The sequence below is a fragment of the Oncorhynchus keta genome, chromosome 29, assembly GCF_023373465.1.
Source record: "Oncorhynchus keta strain PuntledgeMale-10-30-2019 chromosome 29, Oket_V2, whole genome shotgun sequence".
In the NCBI taxonomy this organism is placed as follows: Eukaryota; Metazoa; Chordata; class Actinopteri; order Salmoniformes; family Salmonidae; genus Oncorhynchus; species Oncorhynchus keta.
In genome coordinates, this window is record NC_068449.1 from 14,063,326 (window position 1) to 14,086,683 (window position 23,358).

The 23,358-nt window shown below is 44.9% G+C and overlaps 1 protein-coding gene across 5 annotated transcripts in view; it reads left to right on the forward strand.

The window, feature by feature from the left end:
• ush2a (Usher syndrome 2A (autosomal recessive, mild)) overlaps positions 1 to 23,358 on the forward strand; it is a 504,765-nt gene that overhangs the window by 8,023 nt on the left and 473,384 nt on the right. For all 5 annotated transcript variants that reach the window (XM_052485995.1, XM_052485996.1, XM_052485997.1 and 2 more), the window contains exon 3: positions 1,020 to 1,185. In XM_052485995.1, the coding sequence (XP_052341955.1) occupies positions 1,020 to 1,185 (166 nt within the window). The remainder of the gene's footprint in view (positions 1 to 1,019; positions 1,186 to 23,358) is intronic.

The following is a 23,358-nucleotide window of genomic DNA, read 5'->3' on the forward strand; positions in this document are numbered from 1 at the left end:
TGACTTTTATTTTCCTGCATAAGTAAAACCAGCATTACGCCTGAATTTTATTTTCCTGCATAAGTAAAACCAGGATTACGCCTGACTTTTATTTTCCTGCATAAGTAAAACCAGGATTACGCCTGACTTTTATTTTCCTGCATAAGTAAAACCAGCATTACGCCTGACTTTTATTTTCCTGCATAAGTAAAACCACCATTACGCCTGACTTTTATTTTCCTGCATAAGTAAAACCAGCATTACGCCTGACTTTTATTTTCCTGCATAAGTAAAACCAGCATTACGCCTGACTTTTATTTTCCTGCATAAGTAAAACCAGGATTACGCCTGACTTTTATTTTCCTGCATAAGTAAAACCAGCATTACGCCTGACTTTTATTTTCCTGCATAAGTAAAACCAGCATTACGCCTGACTTTTATTTTCCTGCATAAGTAAAACCAGGATTACGCCTGACTTTTATTTTCCTGCATAAGTAAAACCAGCATTACCCCCACTTTTATTTTCCTGCATAAGTAAAACCAGCATTACGCCTGACTTTTATTTTCCTGCATAAGTAAAACCAGGATTACGCCTGACTTTTATTTTCCTGCATAAGTAAAACCAGGATTACGCCTGACTTTTATTTTCCTGCATAAGTAAAACCACCATTACGCCTGACTTTTATTTTCCTGCATAAGTAAAACCAGCATTACGCCTGACTTTTATTTTCCTGCATAAGTAAAACCAGCATTACGCCTGACTTTTATTTTCCTGCATAAGTAAAACCAGCATTACGCCTCTACTGCCATTCATTCCGATTAGACTAGTGTGGATTTCTCCCTGACCATACTCACCCTATTCTGGAATTCTTAGTTGTTTTATAGCCCCTCTATGGTCTTCATTGAGTAGGCAGGCTTTTGTTCCAGCCCACAGTAACACACTTGATTTAGCTTGTTATAGTCCAGTTGGCACAGAGTGTGTGTGTGTGTGTGTGTAAGTTTTTGTGTGTGTGTTTGTGACCCTGTCTCTCTATGTTCAGGATGGTGTTGGAGAAGAGTTCAGAGGAGCGGTTGGTGTTCCTGTTGACCGTGTCTGAGTCTGCGGTCAAACTACAGTACGGTCAGCCCAGCAGTCAGGTTGGCACTCTGACCTTCAGCACCCAGGGCAGACTCGCAGTGGACAGGTGGACCCACCTAGCTCTACAGGTAAGAACCGGCTTCCCATACCTATCTATCTACCCTCCCCTGCCCTACACTGACCTGTGTTTTGAACAGGAGTGGATACGTACCATACACACTCTGCCCCTGTTTAAGACAATTAAGTGATATATGTTGTCATGTTAGCTACGTCATTATGATAACAGTATTTTGTACACCTGTATGCTACTTAGTAATTTTTTACTTTAACTCCATGTGTGTGTGTGTGTTTGCTTGTTTGTGTCTGTGTGTTTGCTTGTTTGTGTCTGTGTGTTTGTGTCTGTGTGTTTGTGTCTGTGTCTGTGTGTTTGCACCTTTGTGTTTTCTTCTGTAAGTGTGTGACCATACTTTATTTTCTGGCCAATAGACAGTAAGAGTATTGAAATGAATGTGCTCACTGAGAACCACAGCAGGTCTGTGTTGAACTGGTGTCACTACACATCTAGAGGCTGGAGATGACGTATGGTCTGGAGGGTAATTATACTGGTAAACATCTGCTTTGGACCAGCTGCGGGTGCAGGGGGCCACACACACACACACACAAAGGCACGCACACGCAGGCATACACATGGGCGTGTACATACACACACACACGGATGTGCAGACACACACACACACACTTCATATATAACCAGACTGTGCCCACTGCTGTAATTCAGAGATTGTGTTGTGCAGGACTGAGGAGACTGAGGAGTGTCAACATGTTTTGTTTGGGACTTCTTGAATCACTTAAGAGCACTTACAGTGGGGCAAAAAAGTATTTAGTCAGCCACCAATTGTGCAAGTTCTCCCACTTAAAAAGATGAGAGAGGCCTTTAATGTTCATCATAGGTACACTTCAACTATGACTGACAAAATTAGAAAAAAAAATCCAGAAAATCACATTGTAGGATTTTTAATGAATTTATGATGGTATGTGTGCCATTCAGAGGGTAAATGGGCAAGACAAAATATTTTAGTGCCTTTGAACAGGGTACAGAAGTAGGTTGCCAGGTGCATCAGCTTGTGTCAAGAACTGCAACGCTGCTGGGTTTTTATGCTCCACAGTTTCCTGTCTGCATCAAGAATGGTCCCCCACCCAAAAGACATCCAGCCAATTTGACACGACTGTGGGAAGCATTGGAGTCAACATGGGCCAGCATCCCTGTGAAACATTTGCGACACCTTGTAGAGTCCATGCCCTAACGAATTAAGGCTGTTCTGAAAGCAAAACAAGTCCATATTTGGAAGGTGTTCCTAATGTTTTGTACACTCAGTGTAGATGTGCAATCTTAATTGGATCAGTATTGTCGCAGAGATTTTTTGTGTAATTTCCATTTAAAATGTCAGACTTGATTTTCTCTAACAAAACCTTTTGCAACCCCTAAAAATATGTCCATGATGCTGTTATTTTACTCCTATGACAAACTTTTCAAATTAAGATAGTACATACACTACCATTCAAAAGTTTGGGGTCATTTAGAAATGTTCTTGTTTTTGAAAGAAAAGCTGTATTTTGTCCATTAAAATAACGTCAAACTGATCAGATATACAGTGTAGACATTGTTAAAGTTGTAAATGACTATTGTAGCTGGAAACAGCTGATTCTTTATGGAATATCTACATAGGCGTACAGAGGCCCATTATCAGCAACCATCACTCCTGTGTTCTAATGGCATGTTGTGTTAGCTAATCCAAGTTTATAATTTTAAAAGGCTAAATGATCATTAGAAAACCCTTTTGCAATTATGTTAGCACAGCTGAAAACTGTTTTTCCCTGTTCCCTGGCATGCACTAATGACTGAAAATGCTTGCCGCACTGGTTTTAGTCACTCGTTCTAAATTAGCAAGCTAACAATCAAATGTATTTATGAAGCCCTTTTTACATCATCAGATGTCACAAAGTGCTATACAGAAACCCAGCCTAAAACCTCAAACAGCAAGCAATGTAGATGTAGAAGCACGGTGGCTAGGAAAAACTCCCTAGAAAGGCAGGAACCTAGGAAGAAACCTATAGAGGAACCAGGCTTTGAGGGGTGGCCAGATTGAGATTATAAGAGTAAATGGCCATTTAAGGCCAGATTGTTCTTAAAGATGTTCAAACGTTCATAGATGACCAGCAGGGTCATAGGGTTAGGGTTAGGGGACAGTCAGGAGTCATCAGGCCAGGTAGTCCTGAGGCATGATCCTAGGGCTCAGGTCCTCTGGAAGGGGAGAGAGATAGGCGAGAGAGAATTAGAGGGGGTATACTTAAATTCACACAGGACACCAGATACGACTGACCCTAGCCCCCCGGTACATAGACTACTGCAGCATAGATACTGGAGACTGAGACAGGGGTGGGTCGAGGGACACTGTGGCCCCGTCCGACGATACCCCCAGACAGGGACAACCAGGCAGGATATAACCCCACCGACTTTGCCAAAGCACAGCCCCCACACCACTAGAGGGATATCAACAAACCACCAACTTACTACCCTGAGACAAAGCTGAAGATCTCCTCCACCGCACGAGCCCGAGGGGCGCAAAACCGGACAGGAAGATCACATCTGTGATTCAACCCAGTCAAGTGACGCACCCCTCCTAGGGACGGCATGGAAGAGCACTAGTAAGCCAGTGACCCCGTAATAGGGTCAGAGACAGAGAATCCCAGTGGAGAGAGGGGAGCCAGCCAGGTAGAGACAGCAAGGGCGGATCGTGGCTCCAGTGCCTTGCCGTTCACCTTCGCACCCCTGGGTCAGCCTACACTCAACCATAGGACCGACTGAAGAGATGATTCTTCAGTAATGACTTAAAGGTTGAGACCGAGTCTGCTACTGGATAGGCAGACCATTCCATAAAAATTGAGCTCTATTGAAGAAAGCCCTGCCTCCAGTTGTTTGCTTAGAAATTCTAGGGACAATAAGGAGACCTGCGTATTGTGACCGTAGCGTATCTGTATGTATGTATGGCAAGACCAGATCTGAGTGATAGGTAGGAGCAAGCCCTTGTCATAATTTGTAGGTTAGCGGTAAAAACCATGAAATCACCCACAGCCTTAACAGGAAGCCAATTTAGAGAGGCTATCACTGGAGTAATATGATACTTTTTTGGGGTTCTAGTCAGGATTCTAGCAGCCATGTTTAGCACTAACTGAAGTTTATGTAGTGCTTTATCCTGGTAGCCGGAGAGTAGAGCATTGCAGTAGTCCAATATAGAAGTGACTAAAGCATGGATTAGAGCATGGATCACCAAGAGGTAGAATATATAGTGAAACAAACAGTGGTCCTAAAACGGAACCTTGAGGAACGCCGAAACGTACAATTGATTTGTCAGACGACAAATCATCCACAGAGATGTCAAAAGCAGCGCTAAGGTCTAGGAACACGAGGACAGATGTAGAGCCTTGGTCTGATGCCATTAAAAGGTCATTTACCACCTTCACGAGTGCAGTCTCAGTGCTATGAGGTGGTCTAAAACCAGACTGAAGCGTTTCGTATACATTATTTGTCTTCAGGAAGGCTGTGACAGCTTTTTCCCAATGTTTTGAAATAAATGGGATATTCAATATAGGCCGATAGTTTAAAAAAAAACTTTTTTCGGTTCAAGGTTTGGCTTTTTTCAAGAGAGCCTTTATTACTGACACTTTTAGTGAGTTTGGTACACATCCGGTGGATAGAGAGCCGTTTATTATGTTCAACATAGGATGGCCAAGCACAGGAAGTAGCTCTTAGTAGTTTATTTGGAATAGGGTCCAGTATGTAGCTTGACGGTTCAGAGGCCATGACTATTTTCATGAATGTGTCAAGAGATACAGGATTAAAAAACTTGAGTGTCTCAACTTCAGTTCTGTGCAGACTCAGGACAACTGAGCTTTGGAGAAATTCTCAGATTCAAAGAGTCTGTAATTTGCTTTCTAAGGATCATGATCTTTTCATCAAATAAGTTAATGAATTTATCACTGCTGAAGAGAACATTTGCGACAGTTTTCAAAATACATTTGGGATTGTTCTTATTCTCCTCAATTAAGTTGAGAAAATAGGATGATGGAGCAGCAGTGAGGGCTCTTCGATACTGCACGGTACTGTCTTTCCAAGCTAGTCGGAAGACTTCCAGTTTGGTGGAGCATTATTTCCGTTCCCATTTTCTGGAAGCCTGCTTCAGGGCTCGGGTGTTTTCTGTATACCGGGGAGCTAGTTTCTTAAGACATATGGTTTTGTTTTTAGGGTTGCGACTGCATCTAGGGTATTACACAAGGTTAAATTTAGTTCCTCAGTTAGGTGGTTAACTGATTTTAGTCCTCTGACGTCCTTGGGTAGGTGGAGGGAGTCTGGAAGGGTGTCTAGGAATCTTTGGGTTGTCTGAGAATTTATAGCACAGCTTTTGATGATCCTTGGTTGGGGTCTGAGCAGATTATTTGTTGTGATTGCAAATATATTAAGATGGTATTCTGATAGTCCAGGATTAGGAGGAAAAACATTTAGATCCACAATATTTATTCCATGGGACAAAACTAGGTCCAGCGTATGACAGTGGCAATGAGTAGGTCCAGAGACATGTTGGATAAAACCCACTGAGTCGATGACGGCTCCGAAAGCCTTTTGGAGTGGGTCTGTGGACTTTTCCATGTTAATATTATAGTCAGCAAAAATGTGAATATTATCTGCCATGACTACGTCCGCTAGGAATTCCTGGAACTCAGTGAGGAACGCTGTATATGGCCCAGGAGGCCTGTAAACAGGAGCTATAGAAAGTGATTGCATAGGCTGCATAGATTTCATGACTAGAAGCTCAAAAGATGAAAGAACAGTCTTTTGTTTTTTGTAAATTGAAATTTGCTGTCACAAATGTCAGCAACAACCCTGCCTTTGCGTGATGAATAGGATATATGGTCACTAGTGTAACCAGGAGGTGAGGCCTCATTTAACAGATAAATTCATCAGGCTTGAGCCTTGTTTCAGTCAGGCCAATCACATCAAAATTATGATCAGTGTTTAGTTCATTGATTATGACTGCCTTGGAAGTGAGGGAGCTAACATTAAGTAACCCTATTTTGAGATGTGAGATATCACAATCTCTTTCAATGATGACAGGAATGGAGGACGTCTTTATCCTAGTGAGATTACTAAGGCGAACACCGCCATGTTTTGTTTTGCCCAACCTAGGTCGAGGCACAGACATGGTCTCAATGGGGATAGCTGAGCTGACTACACTGACTGTGCTAGTGGCAGACTCCACTAAGCTGGCAGGCTGGCTAACTGCCTGGCCTGCACCTTTATCTTATTGTGGAGATAGAGTAGTCAGAGCCCTGTCTATGTCAGATAAGATGAAAGCACCCCTCCAGCTAGGATGGAGTCCGTCACTCCTCAGAAGGCCAGGCTTGGTCCGGTTTGTGGGTGAGTCCAAAAAAGAGGGCCAAATATCTACAAATTCTATCTTTTGGGAGGGGCAGAAAACAGTTTCCAACCAGCGATTGAGTTGTGAGACTCTGCTGTAGAGCTCATCACTCCCCCTAACTGGGAGGGGGCCAGTGACAATTACTCGATGCCGACATATCTTTGTAGCTGATTTACACGCAGAAGCTATGTTGCGCTTGGTGACCTCTGACTGTTTCATCCTAACATCGTTGGTGCCGAGGTGGATAACAATATCCGTATACTCTCTACACTCACCAGTTTTAGCTTTAGCCAGCACCATCTTCAGATTAGCCTTAACGTCGGTAGCCCTGCCCCCTGGTAAACAGTGTACGATCCCTGTATGATTATTTTAAGTCTAATACTGCGGATAATGGAGTCACAAATGACTAGGGTTTTCAATTTGTCCGAGCTAATGGTGGGAGGCTTTGGCGGCTCAGACCCCGTAACAGGTGGAAGAGAGACCTGAGAAGGCTCGTTGCTTAATGGGGAGAACCGGTTGAAAGTTTCTGTCGGCTGAATGAGCTACACCGGTTGAACATGCCGACAGCATTTCTTTCCAGAAACCTTGAGAAAATTGTCCGGCTGCGGGGACTGTGCAGGGGGGATTTATACTACTATCTGTACTTACTGGTGGCACAGATGCAGTTTCATACTCTCCTACACTTAAATTGCCCTTGCCTAACGATTGCATCTGAAGCTGTGCAGGTAACAAGGCTATCCTCACCATAAGGCAATAGTTCTCCTGTATATGATGAGTACAGTGACTGCAATTAGATGGCATAGTGTTAATGTTACTACTTAGCTTTTTCAGCCGGTGGAGGTCCTGTAGAACCATGTCCAGATAAAGCGTCCGGGGTTAAAAAGTTGAGCGAGGAAAAAACTAAGATGTTGGTAAATGTATTAAAAGTAAAAAATGAAAAGTTTGGCAGATAGCCAAGTGGCAACAAACAGGACAACAGCACAGAGACCGGAAGTTGAGGGCGGAGCTAGCTAGCTAACAATCTTATCTCATCATGAATGAAGCATTTGGCCTAAATGATCTGCGCCAACTAACTAAACAAACATAAATGGTACAGACAGTAACAGTGTTATTTTCGTATGAATGATGAGTCAGTGTTGACTTTGGCGCCAGTCCAGTGTTCACACATAAGTAGCATAGATTGCTTGATAGCTAGCATGCTGGGGAGATAGAGCCTAACTACATTGCTGGTTAGGTAGCCAGCTCACATTAACCAGGTGAGCCTGTGATGACGACACGGTTGAAGTTTACTTAGGATTATTTACTTATTCAGATATGCTGTCGATGGCCGTGGCGAAGGCTAATCCTCACATTGTGACTTACAGGCTGAATGATGTTGAATGAGCAGCTCGTACAGCTCCTTCTTCATTTGTAAAAATGACCACAAATGAGCACACGTATTTGTTAATTCTATGTATATAATATCAGTGCTTTATAAATACACATTTTTCTTTGAAAGGCAAATATTGGACGATAATATTGGTCAGCCGATATGTCGGTCAAGCTCTAGTGACGGGGCTTATTGTTGGTCATTTGTCTGTGGGAGGGAGGTGAGAAGGATGGGAGAGTGGGCGGGAGGTAGGTGAGGAGGGGGGAGATGGGGAGGAGGTAGATGAGAGGGGCAGTGAGAGTGGAGATGAGAGGGGGAGGAGGTAGATGAGAGGGGCAGTGAGAGTGGAGATGAGAGGGGGAGGGAGGTAGGTGAGAGGGGAGATGAGGGGAGATGAGAGGGGGAGGAGGTAGGAGAGGGGGAGGAGGTAGGTGAGAGGGGAGGTGAGAGGGGGAGGAGGTAGGTGAGAGGGGTAGATGAGAGGGGAGGAGGTAGATGAGAGGGGGAGGGGGTAGGTGAGAGGGGAGGTGAGAGGGGAGGAGGTAGATGAGGGGCAGTGAGAGTGGAGATGAGAGGGGGAGGGAGGTAGGTGAGAGGGGAGATGAGGGGAGATGAGAGGGGGAAGAGGTAGGGGAGGTGAGAGGGGGAGGAGGTAGGTGAGAGGGGGAGGAGGTAGATGAGAGGGGGAGGAGGTAGGTGAGAGGGGAGGTGAGAGGGGGAGGAGGTAGGTGAGAGGGGAGGTGAGAGGGGGAGGAGGTAGGTGAGAGTGGAGATGAGAGGGGGAGGAGGTAGATGAGAGGGAGGTGATGAGGTGGTTGCGAGGAGGAGAGAGGTAGGAGGATGGAAGAGTGGGTGGGAGGTAGGTGAGAGGGGAGGTGAGAGGGGGAAGAGGTAGATGAGAAGGGAGTTGAGGGGGTTGAGAGGAGGAGGGAGGTGAGCAGGATGGGAGAGTGGGCGGGAGGTAGGTGAGAGGGGAGATGAGAAGGGAGGTGATGAGGGGGTTGAGAGAAGTGAAAGGAAAATATTGGACGATAATATCGGTCAGCCGATTTGTCGGTCAGGCTCTAGTGACGGGGCTTATTGTTGGTCATTTGTCTGAGGGACGGAAAACTGCTGTAATAGAGATGAAACAAGACTGAAAAGGTGAGGAGGAGGGGTGAGTGGGCGGGAGGTAGGTAAGGAGGAGGGGTGAGTGGGCGGGAGGTAGGTAAGGAGGAGGGGAGAGTGGGCAGGAGGTAGGTAAGGAGGAGGGGAGAGTGGGCGGGAGGTAGGTCAGGAGGAGGGGAGAGTGGGCGGGAGGTAGGTAAGGAGGAGGGGAGAGTGGGCGGGAGGTAGGTAAGGAGGAGGGGAGAGTGGGCGGGAGGTAGGTAAGGAGGAGGGGATAGTGGGCGGGAGGAAGGTAAAGAGGAGGGGAGATGAGAGGGGGAGGAGGTTGGTGAGAGGGGAGGAGGGAGGTGATGAGGGGGTTGCGAGGAGGAGGGAGGTAGGAGGATGGGACAGTGGGTGGGAGGGAGGTGAGAGGGAGGTGAGAGGGGAGGTGAGTGGGAGGAGGTAGGTGAGAGGGGGAGGAGGTAGATGAGAAGGGAGGAGAGGGGGAGGAGGTTGGTGAGGAGGGAGGAGAGGGGGAGGAGGTTGGTGTGGAGGGAGGAGAGGGGGAGGAGGTTGGTGAGAGGGGGAGGAGGTAGATGAGAAGGGTGGTGAGGGGGGAGAGAGGGAGGAGATAGGTGCGAGAGGAGGAAGATCTGTTGCATTTCCTCGGTTTCTCTGTCTCATTTTATTGTTTCTCTAGCTCTGGGAACTTGTTTAGGTGTCACATTTCTGCTGAAGACTACTGGCAGGTCACGCCACTTAGAGTGACGGAGAAAGAGAGGGATGAAGGGAAAGTATAAAAGAGAGAGAGACAGAAAGAGAGCAGTGAAAGACAGAGTTAGAGATGTATATTCCATGGGAGTCATCTGTGTGTCAGTGAGGGAGCATGCCTGAAGAACCCCAGAGGCGGTCTCCTATGTGCCTGTCTAAATCAGCATTATCACATCAATGTGTGTCAGACAGTCATCACTGCAAAACAGCCCACGTTAATCTTTAACAGCATTCAGGCCTTTCTTGTTGACATTGCCTTTCTTCCCATCTGCTCTTATGTCTTATTTTATAAAAAATAATATTGCAGATAGATTGTGGCTTCTATCAGTGTAATTCGTTGCATAATTTCCAATCCCCCATAATGTTTTGTAATATACAGAACCAGTCAAAAGTTTGGCCACACCGACTCATTCAAGGGTTTTTCTTTATTTTGACTATTTTCTACATTGCAGAATAATGGTGGTCCTTCTGTGGCTCAGTTGGTAGAGCATGGCGCTTGTAACGCCAGGGTAGTGGGTTCGATTCCCGGGACCACCCATACGTAGAATGTATGCACACATGACTGTAAGTCGCTTTGGATAAAAGCGTCAGCTAAATGGCATATATTATTATTATTATTATTATTATATTATTATTATTATAATAGTGAAGACACCAAAACATGTAGTAACCAACTCCCTTTTTGTCTGCTTTTCCTTCACTCTGCGGTCCAGCTCATCCCAAACCATCTCAGTTGATTGAGGTCGGGTGATTGTGGAGGCCAGGTCATCTGATCCAGCACTCCATCACTCTCCTTCTTGGTCAAATAGCCCTGTCACAGCCTTGCACAGACCTTACACAGTCATTGTCCAGTTGAAAAACAAATGACAGCGCGAACCAGATGGGATGGCGTATTGCTACAGAATACTGTGGTAGACATGCTGGTTAAGTGTGCCTTGAATTGTAAATAGTGTCACCAGCAAGCACCCCACACCATCACACCTCCTCCATGCTTCACGGTGGGAACTACACATGCAGAGATCATCCGTTCACCTACTCTGCATCTCACAGAGACACTGCAGTAGGAACCAAACATTTCACATGTGGACTCATCAGACCAAAGGACACATTTCCACTGGTCTAATGTCCATTGCTCGTGTTTCTTGGCCCAAGCAAGTCTCTTCTTCTTATTGGTGTCCTTTAGTAGTGGTTTCTTTGCAGCAATTCAACCATGAAGCCCTGATTCACGCAGTGTCCACTGAACAGTTGTTGTTGAGATGTGTTTGCTACTTGAACTCTGTGAAGCATTTATTTGGGCTGAAATCTGAGGCTGGTAACTCTAATGAACTTATCCTCTGCAGCAGAGGTAACTCTGAGTTTTCCTTTCCTGTGGCTTGATGGTTTTTGCGACTGCACTTGAAGAAACTTTCAAAGTTCTTGAAATGTTCCGCATTGACTGACCCTAAAGTCTTAAAGTAATGATGGACTGTCATTTCTCTTTGCTTATTTGTGTCACAACTTCTGCCGAAGTCGATGCCTCTCGATGTTCGGGTGGTGCTCGGCGGTCGACGTCACCGGTCTTCTAGCCATCATTGATCTATGTTTCATTTTCCATTGGTTTTGTCTGGTCTTCTTACACACCTGATTCCAATCCCATTCATTAATTGTTGTGTATTTAACCCTCTGTTCCCCTCATGTCCTTGTCAGAGATTGTTTATTGTTATGTTCATGTTTTATGGATTGGTAAATCAAATCAAATCAAATCAAATACAATTTTATTTGTCACATACACATGGTTAGCAGATGTTAATGCGAGTGTAGCGAAATGCTTGTGCTTCTAGTTCCGACAATGCAGTAATAACCAACAAGTAATCTAACTAACAATTCCAAAACGACTGTCTTATACACAGTGTAAGGGGATAAAGAATATGTACATAAGGATATATGAATGAGTGATGGTACAGAGCAGCATAGGCAAGATACAGTAGATGGTATCGAGTACAGTATATACATATGAGATGAGTATGTAAACAAAGTGGCATAGTTAAAGTGGCTAGTGATACATGTATTACTTAAGGATGCAGTAGATGATATAGAGTACAGTATATACGTATACATATGAGATGAATAATGTAGGGTATGTAACATTATATTAGGTAGCATTGTTTAAAGTGGCTAGTGATATATTTTACATCATTTCCCATCAATTCCCATTATTAAAGTGGCTGGAGTTGAGTCAGTGTGTTGGCAGCAGCCACTCAATGTTAGTGATGGCTGTTTAACAGTCTGATGGCCTTGAGATAGAAGCTGTTTTTCAGTATCTCGGTCCCAGCTTTGATGCACCTGTACTGACCTCGCCTTCTGGATGATAGCGGGGTGAACAGGCAGTGGCTCGGGTGGTTGTTGTCCTTGATGATCTTTATGGCCTTCCTGTAACATCGGGTGGTGTAGGTGTCCTGGAGGTCAGGTAGTTTGCCCCCGGTGATGCGTTGTGCAGACCTCACTACCCTCTGGAGAGCCTTACGGTTGTGGGCGGAGCAGTTGCCGTACCAGGCGGTGATACAGCCCGCCAGGATGCTCTCGATTGTGCATCTGTAGAAGTTTGTGAGTGCTTTTGGTGACAAGCCAAATTTCTTCAGCCTCCTGAGGTTGAAGAGGCGCTGCTGCGCCTTCTTCACGATGCTGTCTGTGTGAGTGGACCAATTCAGTTTGTCTGTGATGTGTACGCCGAGGAACTTAAAACTTGCAACCCTCTCCACTACTATTCCATCGATGTGGATAGGGGGCTGCTCCCTCTGCTGTTTCCTGAAGTCCACAATCATCTCCTTAGTTTTGTTGACGTTGAGTGTGAGGTTATTTTCCTGGTATGCGACAGGTTCTTGTACCCACATTTATTTTATTATGGACTTTGGTTTTGGAGTTTATGTTTTAAGTTATTAAAATTCTCCAATTATACCAAGTTGAATTCTCCTGCGCTTGACTTCCCTGTCACCTACATACACGACGTGACAATTTGAGCTGTTCTTGCCATAATATGGACTTGTGTGCAAAGCTATCATCAAGGCAAAGGGTGGCTAATTTGAAAAATCTAAAATATATTTTTTTGGTTACTACTTAATTCCATATGTGTTATTTCATAGTTTTGATGTATTCACTACTATTCTACAATGTAGTAGTAAAAATTGAAGAAAAACCCTGTGATTGAAGAGAAAACGATTCATTTTTAGAAGCAGAGGCATAAAAGTTGGTCAAATTTACTCAAACGTACTGAAAGTGAGTTGTGCTGCTCCTCTCTCACTTCCTCACTTCCTCTCTCTCTCTCTCTCTCTCTCTCTCTCTCTCTCTCTCTCTCTCTCTCTCTCTCTCTCTCTCTCTCTCAATTCAATTCAAGGGGCTTTATTGGCATGGGAAACATATGTTTACATTGCCAAAGCAAGTAAAGTATATCATATACAAAAGTGAAATCAACAATTATGTCTCTCTCTCTCTCTTATTCTCTCTTGCTTCCTCTCTCTCTCTTATTCTCTCTTGCTTTCTCTCTCTCTCTTATTCTCTCTTGCTTCCTCTCTCTCTCTTATTCTCTCTTGCTACCTCTCTCTCTTATTCTCTCTTGCTTCCTCTCTCTCTTATTCTCTCTTGCTTCCTCTCTCTCTCTTATTCTCTCTTGCTTCCTCTCTCTCTCTTATTCTCTCTTGCTTCCTCTCTCTCGTATTCTCTCTTGCTTCCTCTCTCTCTCTTATTCTCTCTTGCTACCTCTCTCTCTCTTATTCTCTCTTGCTACCTCTCTCTCTCTTATTCTCTCTTGCTTCTTCTCTCTCTCTTATTCTCTCTTGCTTCCTCTCTCTCTTTTATTCTCTCTTGCTTCCTCTCTCTCTCTTATTCTCTCTTGCTTCCTCTCTCTCTCTTATTCTCTCTTGCTACCTCTCTTGCTTCCTCCCATTTTCTTTCTTTCTTTCCCCAGTGAGCCTTGTGCCTTCTTCTGCCTCAGTTCTCTCAGATGGTCTCTGGCTGCTGAAAGAATGTCCACTCGTCCTCTATTTTTCACAACCCTAATGAACATTTGCAAGCACAATTAGACCTGTAGCCCACGTCTGGGCATAGATTGGGTACCCTGTCACACCAGTCCCTTAGATAGATACAGTTGAAGTGGGTGAATTTGGGCACGTTCCTCCTGACAGAGCCGGTGTAATTGAGTCAGGTTTGTAGGCCTCCTTGCTCGCTTTGTGTTGGCCACTCCAATACCTTGACTTTGTTGTCCTTAAGCCATTTTGCCACAACTTTGGAAGTATGCTTGGGGTCATTGTCCATTTGGAAGACTCATTTGTGACCAAGCTTTAACTTCCTGACTGATGTCTTGAGATGCTGCTTCAATGTATCCACATACCTTTCCTGCCTCATGATGCCATCTATTTTGTGAAGTGCACCAGTCCCTCCTGCAGCAAAGCACCCCCACAACATGATGTTGCCTCCCCCATGCTTCACAGTTGGGATGGTGTTCTTCGGCTTGCAAGCCTCCCCCCTTTTCCACCAAACATAACGATGGTCATTATGGCCAAACAGTTCTAGTTTTGTTTCATCAGGCCAGAGGACATTTCTCCAAAAAGTACGATCTTTGTCACCATGTGCAGTTGCAAACCGTAGTCTGGCTTTTCTATGGCGTTTTGGAGCAGTGTTTTCCTTGCTGAGCGGCCTTTAAGGTTATGTCAATATAGGACTTGTTTTAATATGGATATAGATACTTTTGTACCTGTTTCCTCCAGCATCTTCACAAGGTCCTTTGCTGTTGTTCTGGGATTGATTTGCACTTTTCGCACCAAAGTACGTTCATCTCTAGGAGACAGAATGCGTCTCCTTCCAGAGCCATATGACGGTTGCGTGGTCCCATGGTGTTTATACTTGCGCACTATTGTTTGTACAGATGAACGTGGTGCCTTCAGGCGTTTGGAAATTGCTCCCAAGGATGAACCAGACTTGTGGAGGTCTACAATTTATTTCTGAGGTCTTGGCTAATTTCTTTTGATTTTATCAAAAGAGGCACTGAGTTTGAATGTAGTCCTTGAAATACATCCACAGGTACACCTCCAATTGACTCAAATGATGTCAATGAGCCTATCAGATGCTTCCAAAGCCATGACATCATTTTCTGGAATTTTCCAAGCTGTTTAAAGGCACAGTCAATATCGTGTGTGTAAACTTCTGACCCCATGGAATTGTGATACAGTGAATTATAAGTGAAATAATCTGTCTGTAAGCAATTGTTGGAAAAATTACTTGTGTCATGCACAAAGTAGATGTCCTGACAGACTTGCCAAAACTATAGTTTCTTAACAAGAAATACATGGAGTGGTTGAAAAATTAATTTTAATCACTCAAACCTAAGTGTATGTAAACTTCCGACTTCAACTGTACACACAGTTTTCTCTCTCTCTCTAGGGGATGTTGGCTTGGAGGTTTATGCACTCCCACACACACACTAACAATTTGAATATAAAAACAGTTACTGTGCATTTCACAGTATTTGTCATACACAAGTTGTACAAGTATACCCCTCTGTCCCTCTGCCTGTGGATCCCTGGCTACTCTCTAGACATACTGTGTAATATTAACCTCTTGCTCCTACCCGACACGCAGGCATCCCATCTAGACATCTGGAAATGCAAATGCGCTATGCTAAATGCTAATAGCACTCGTTAAAACTCAAACGTTCATTAAAATACACATGCAAGGTACTGAATTAAAGCTACACTCGTTGTGAATCCAGGCAACAAGTCAGATTTTTAAAATGCTTTTCGGCGAAAGCATGAGAAGCTATTATCTGATAGCATGTAACACCACAAAAGACCCGCAGGGGACGTAAACAAAATAATTAGCATAGTCGGCGCTACACAAAACGCACAAATAAAATATAAAACATTCATTACCTTTGACCATCTTCTTTGTTGGCACTCCTAGATGTCCCATAAACATCACTATTGGGTCTTTCGATTAAATCGGTCCATATATAGCCTAGATATCGATCTATGAAGACTGTGATCAAGGAAAAAAATAGCGTTTTATAACGTAACGTCATTTTTTAAAATTAAAAAAGTCGACGATAAAAACAAAACACGACAAAACACTTCGAAATACTTTTGTAATGCAACTTTAGGTATTAGTAAACGTTAATAAGCGAGCAAATTGATCACGAGGCGATGTATATTCTATAGCTGTACGTCTGGAAATAATGTCCGGGTAAATCTCAACCAAAATATCCGGTCGGTGACCGGAAGAAAGGCGCTGCCTTGTGTCCGTTTGACCAAGAAACAAATCGTAGGCAAATGACAAGACTGTTGACATCGTGTGGAAGCTGTAGGTATTGCAACCTCGGCCCCATTTAATGTGGATCACATTCAACAATGGGTTCTAGTGGAGCATGGATATATTTTCCCATTTTCAGTGATCAGATTTTCCTGCGCTTTTCGATGAAACGCACGTTCTGTTATAGTCACAGCCATGATTTCACCAGTTTTATAAACGTCTGAGTGTTTTCTATCCACACATACTAATCATATGCATATACTATATTCCTGGCATGAGTAGCAGGACGCTGAAATGTTGCGCGATTTTTAACAGAATGTTCGAAAAAGTAGGGGGTAGGAGTAACAGGTTAATTAACACACATCCCATGGTAATGTCTTTCCTTCTCCAGTGATCCACTGGGTCGGAGCTGCTATGCTGCCAGTAGTAAGGAGAGAGAGATAGAGAGAGAGAGAGAGAGGTGGAGAGAGAGAGAGAGAGAGAGAGGTGGAGAGAGAGAGAGAGAGAGAGAGGTGGAGAGAGAGAGAGAGAGAGAGAGAGAGAGAGAGAGAGAGAGAGAGAGAGAGAGAGAGAGAGAGAGAGAGAGAGAGAGAGAGAGAGAGAGAGAGAGAGAGAGAGAGAGAGAGAGAGGGGAGTTGTACCTGGCATAGGGTCAGACCTCCCCCTACCTCGCTACTGATCCCCCCCTTCACACTCTCACTCGGCCCCAATGCCACCCAGAATGACAGAGACGGATTGTCAGTCTGACTGAAGGTGAGGTTTGTGTGTGTGTGTCTGCATCTGTGTTAGTGTGTGCGTGTCTGTGTGAAGGTGAGGCAAGGTTGATGCAGTGGAGAGAAGCGAACACCTTTACGCCAGCTCTCTGTCCGCTGGCAGGGGAGGAGAGAGGGCATCAGCCTGGCATAAATTACATTTATACACCTTCAGAGAGAGAGAGAGATGCATAGGATCGTCTCAGCTATATTTAGTCCAGTATTACTGAAGCTGTTTTATACTGTAGAATAGAATATAATATTATTATTATTATAATTTTTAGGAACTCATATTTGTCCTATTTCACACATGTACAAGTCAATACACGTGTGAATTTGATTTTATTTAGTTGCGTAATGACGCACTCCCCCTGAGACATCCTCGGAGAGTTGGGTCACGGCCAGGGTCACCATTGTTCAGCAGCCCTGGAGGAGTTAGGTTTAAGGGCCTTGCTCAACAGATCAACACATTTTTCACATTGCCGGCACAAGGATTCAAACTGCCGACATTTCGGCTGCTAGCCCATTGCTCAAAACGCTAGGATACCCAAATGAGAAGAACGGACCGAGCCCTATGCAGATAGTCTACTGGGTGAATTGCCACAGGGCCCAGACGTGAATAGCTCCAGCTTCTCTGTTGTTGACATCTAGACCACAGAGAGACACAGAGCTACTGATTCTTCACATTACAGTCAGTGGAGATGATGTGACTGGTAGATGAATCAGCAGGGCAGAGTGGCAGACTGTCTGGGAATGACCATATGAACGTACTCAAGGAAGGATTTGAATGAGGTTGAATGTGATACATGGAGTTGACTGATTTGAATGTGACATGATTTAAAATGAAGAACTGACTGATTTTAATTAGGTTTATGATATTAGTTGATATGAGTTTAGAGTGTAGCTCGAAGGAAACACTGTGAAACATATTCATCTCTATTCACACTTCTGTATGCCATTGTCCCAACTGTTGACCAGGCTGTTAGAGCGGCAATCTGACCTTGTTAGCTTACAGAACGCCCTGGTTGGTTTATTAAAACTTGTACTTAACGTGGGAATGACGAAATACATGATGTTCTGCAGTTCTCTCCAGAATGTTCCAGATGGAATACATATTTATTCATTGGATGATTCTCCCAAGGCTTCCCGCCTACAAATATCTGGGCATTTGGACAAAGAGTTCATGTTTAAAAAACACATGGATGAACTAGTGAAAAAGCTAAGATTTAAAGTGGGCTTCTTTTTTAGAAATAGATCATCCAGGCTGTATCACAACCGACCGTGATTGGGAGTCGGGCGGTGCACAATTGGCACAGCGTCATCCGGGTTTGAGCGGTGTAGGCTGTCATTGTCAATAAGAATTTGTTCTTGCCTAGTTAAATAAAGGTTACATTTAAATATGCTTGATAAATAAAAACATATACCAAATTAATTTAAGGACCAAAAAACTGACAGCTGTACCATATAAATTGCAAAATATTTGGGAATTGATTTTCAATGTACCCATTCCATTTATGACACGCAAAACAACACAAGATTCAAAACTTCACATTTTTCAATTTAAATTACTATACAAAATTCTTGTAACCAATAGAATGTTTATATATTTTTTTATTTCACCTTTATTTAACCAGGTAGGCTAGTTGAGAACAAGTTCTCATTTGCAACTGTGACCTGGCCAAGATAAAGCATAGCAATTCGACATATACAACAACAAGAGTTAGGTAGATAGATGGGCTGTTTATAGATGGGCGATGTACAGGTGTAGTGATCTGTGAGCTGCAGCTGGTGCTTAAAGCTAGTGATGGAGATATGTCTCCAGCTTCAGAGATTTTTGCAGTTCGTTCCAGTCATTGGCGGCAGAGAACTGGAAGGAAAGACGACCAAAGAAGGAATTGGCTTTGGGGGTGAGCAGTGAGATATACCTGCTGGAGCGCGTGCTACAGGTGGGTGCTGCTATGGTGACCAGCGAGGTGAGATAAGGGGGGACTTTACCTAACAGAGACTTGTAGATAACCTGTAGCCAGTGGGTTTGGCGACGAGTATGAAGCGAGGGCCAATCAACGAGAGCGTACAGGTCTCAATGGTGGGTAGTGTATGGGGCTTTGGTGACAAAACGGATGGCACTGTGATAGACTGAATCCAGTTTGTTGAGTAGTGTGTTGGAGGCTATTTTATAGATGACATCACCGAAGTCGAGGATCGGTAGGATGGTCAGTTTTACGAGGGAATGTTTGGCAGCATGAGTGAAGGATGCTTTGTTGCGATATAGGAAGCCAATTCTAGATTTAATTTTGGATTGGAGATGCTGGAAGGAGAGATTACAGTCTAACCAGACACCTAGGTATTTGTAGTGGTCCACGTATTCTAAGTCAGAGCCGTCCAGAGTAGTGATGCTGGACGGGCGAGCAGGTGCGGGCAGGGATTGGTTGAATTGCATGCATTTAGCTTTACTTGCGTTTAAGAGCAGTTGGAGGCCACAGAAGGAGAGATGTAATGCCATTGAAGCTCGTCTTGAGGTTAGTTAACACAGTGTCCAAAGAGGGGCCAGAATTATACAGAATGGTGTCGTCTGCGTAGAGGTGTATCAGAGAATCACCAGCAGCAAGAACAACATCATTGATGTATACAGAGAAGAGAGTCGGCCCGAGGATTGAACCTTGTGGCACCCCCATAGAGACTGCCAGACAACAGGCCCTCCGATTTGACACACTGAACTCTATCAGAGAAGTAGTTGGTAAACCAGGCGAGGCAATCATTTGAGGAACCATTTTAGAAACTTTAGAGTGTTTCCTATTCAAATCTACTAATTATATGCGTATCCTAGCTTCTGGTCCTGAGTAACAGACAGTTTACTTTGGGCACGCTTTTCATCCGGATGTGAAAATGCTGCCCCCTATCCCTAAGAAGTTTTAACCCACTGTTCCTAGGCCGTTATTGAAAATAAGAATTTGTTTTTAACTGACTTGCCTAGTTAAATAAAGGTGAAAAAATTAAATAGGCTAGTGATTTTGCTTTTCATACTCATCTTGTTGGCTGATGAAAAGTAAATGTGGGCAGTTCTTCTGACATCTTCAGTATGCGCCATGGCCGTTGATGCCTCCGGGAAATTTGAGACCTGACTGAAACACCAAAAAAGTGTTTTCACACAACTCTCTTAAAAACACAATTATTCCCATTGAAGAACCACTTTGGGTGTTTCAGAGTACTTCCATTCTGTTTTGAAATCAATTCAGTGAATCAGAACACATCCATTGGGTTTACATTTAAACTCCCTCCAAACACCAGATCTCATCTTAGGTGCACTACTTTTCATGGTTTTACTACACAATTATAGTTTTAAATGGGGGGGGTCAACATTTTTCCACAACACCCCTCTATAGATGTAGAGAGGCTGGAATAAAGAGAGAGAGAGGGGGAGAGAGCAAGAGAGAGAGTAAGATAGAGAGCAGCGGCGGCCACTGATTGGCTGAATACCCGGGGCGCCAGATGGTTTGGGTTGTCAGCAAAGCAGTATGACAGAAATATGATGCCAAGTTCTTGAACTGCCTGTAGTTTCTCTGAGAAGATGTATGAAGTGATCTGTGCATTTGAACAACAGCATCAGTACACCTACACTACATTTCCAAAAGTATGTTGACATGTGCTCGTTGAACATCTCACACCAAACTTTACAGTTGGCAGTATGAGAGCGGGATTGGGGAGGAAAGGAAGAGAGGGAAAGGAAGAGAGAGAGACAGAGAGAGAGAGAGTGTGAGAGAGAGAGAGTGAGAGAGAGAGAGAGAGTGAGAGAGAGAGAGAGAGGACGAGAGAGAGAGAGAGGAAGAGAGAGAGAGAGAGAGAGAGAGAGAGAGAGAGAGAGAGAGAGAGAGAGAGAGGGCGAGATAGAGAGAGAGAGAATAAAGAGATAGAAGTCAGCCAATCTGACTATGCAGCCATGGTGTGGTGTATCCCATCTTGTTAGCCGGGATGATTTCTGCACATCTCCCACGTTAAGAGAATGCAGTGGTATGCTTTGTGTTCAAAGGAAAAGTCTCTCTGGAGTTATAGCCTTTATTAAAGCACTGACAAGTCCTCTTATATGTGGGATTCTTCCCTCTCCCTGGAGACACTTTTATTTTCTTAAATCAACTATCACGCTAGTGTTAATATATATATATATATATGGCCAGGGTCCTCATTGCGCTATAGGCCGGCGGTGATATAAAACATGTATATCCTGGACTGGTAATTGTATCTTTAGTGTACTTGAGTAGAACAAATGTGTTTCTCCCATGGCTGTGCTACTGTGATAAAGGGAAAAATTGGCAGTTCATCAGAGCTTCTGCTGAGACGGGGGCAGGGAGAGGGGGGGATGGAGGGATGGAGAGAGAGAGAGGGTTAGAGGGATGGAGAGGGATGGAGAGGGAGAGAGGGATGGAGAGAGAGAGAGAGAGGGATGGAGGGAGGGATTGAGAGGGAGAGGGATGGAGGGATGGCGAGAGAGGGATAGAGAGGGATGGAGGGATGGAGAGAGAGAGGGATGGAGAGAGAGAGAGGGATGGAGGGAGGGATGGAGAGGGATGGAGGGAGAGAGGGATGTATAGAGGGATGGAGACAGAGAGGGATAGAGAGACAGAGAGGGATGGAGAGAGAGAGAGGGATGGGTGGAGGGATGGAGAGAGAGGGATGGAGAGAGGGATGGAGAGAGGGATGGAGGGATGGAGAGAGAGGGATGGAGAGAGAGGGATGGAGAGAGAGAGGGATGGAGAGAGAGAGGGATGGAGAGAGAGAGAGGGAGAGAGAGAGGGATGGAGAGAGAGAGATGGAGAGAGAGGGAGGGAGAGAGAGAGAGATGGAGAGAGAGAGAGGGAGAGAGAGAGGGAGAGAGAGAGGGAGAGAGAGAGGGATGGAGAGAGAGAGGGAGAGAGAGAGGGATGGAGAGAGAGAGAGGGAGAGAAGAGATGGAGAGAGAGAGAGAGAGATAGGGAGAGAGAGAGAGAGAGAGAGAGAGAGAGAGAGAGAGAGAGAGAGAGAGAGAGAGAGAGAGAGAGAGAGAGAGAGGGAGAGAGAGAGGGATGGAGAGAGAGAGGGATGGAGAGAGAGAGAGAGAGAGGGAGGGATGGAGAGAGAGAGGGAGGGATGGAGAGAGAGAGAGGGATGGAGAGAGAGAGAGAGAGGGATGGAGAGAGAGAGAGAGGGAGAGAGAGAGAGGGGAGAGAGAGGGAGAGGGATGGAGAGGGAGAGAAAGAGGGATAGAGAGAGAGAGAGAGAGAGAGAGAGAGGGGGATGGAGAGGGAGAGAAAGAGGGATAGAGAGAGAGAGAGAGGGAGAGAGAGGGATGGAGAGGGAGAGAGAGGGAGGGAGAGAGAGAGAGATGGAGAGGGAGAGAGAGAGAGAGATGGAGAGAGAGAGAGGGAGAGAGAGAGGGATGGAGAGAGAGAGAAAGAGGGATAGAGAGAGAGAGAGAGAGAGAGAGAGAGAGAGAGAGAGAGAGAGAGAGAGGGATGGAGAGGGATAGAGAGGGAGAGAGAGGGAGAGAGAGGGATGGAGAGGGAGAGAGAGGGAGAGAGAGGGATGGAGAGAGAGAGAGAGAGAGAGAGAGAGAGAGAGAGAGAGAGAGAGAGAGAGAGAGAGAGAGAGAGAGAGAGAGAGAGAGAGAGAGAGAGAGGGATAGAGAGAGAGAGAGAGAGAGAGAGAGAGAGGGAGAGAGAGAGAGATGGAGAGAGAGAGAGATGGAGAGAGAGAGAGAGAGAGGGAAAGAGACAGAGAGAGAGGGAAAGAGACAGAGAGAGAGAGGGATTGCTGCTTCCTTACCTCTATACCTCCTTTACAGCATCAATGTGTCACCATGTGACTCTATTCCACCTTTCTATATCCAGTATCCTCTCCCCCTCTCTCTCCATCCCTCTCTCCCTTATACCTCTCTCTCCTCTATACCTCTCTCTCCTGCCCTCTCTCATCTATACCTCTCTCTCCTCTATACCTCTCTCTCCTTCCCTCTCGCCTCTATACCTCTCTCTCCTTCCCTCACTCCTCTATCTCTCTCTCTCTCTCCTCTATACCTCTCTCTCCTCTATACCTCTCTCTCCTTCCCTCTCTCCTCTATATCTATCTCTCTCCTCTATACCCCTCTATCCTTCCCTCACTCCTCTATACCTTTCTCTCTCTCTCTCTCTCCTCTATACTTCTCTCTCTCTCTCTCTCTCTCTCCTCTATACCTCTCTCTCCTCTATACCGCTCTCTCCTTCCCTCTCGCCTCTATACCTCTCTCTCCTTCCCTCTCTCCTCTATACCTCTCTCTCCTCTATACCTCTCTCCTGCCCTCTCTCATCTATACCTCTCTCTCCTCTATACCTCTCTCTCCTTCCCTCTCGCCTCTATACCTCTCTCTCCTTCCCTCTCGCCTCTATACCTCTCTCTCCTTCCCTCACTCCTCTATATCTCTCTCTCTCTCTCCTCTATACCTCTCTCTCCTTCCCTCTCTCCTCTATACCTCTCTCTCCTCTATACCGCTCTCTCCTTCCCTCTCGCCTCTATACCTCTCTCTCCTTCCCTCTCCTCTATACCTCTCTCTCCTTCCCTCTCCTC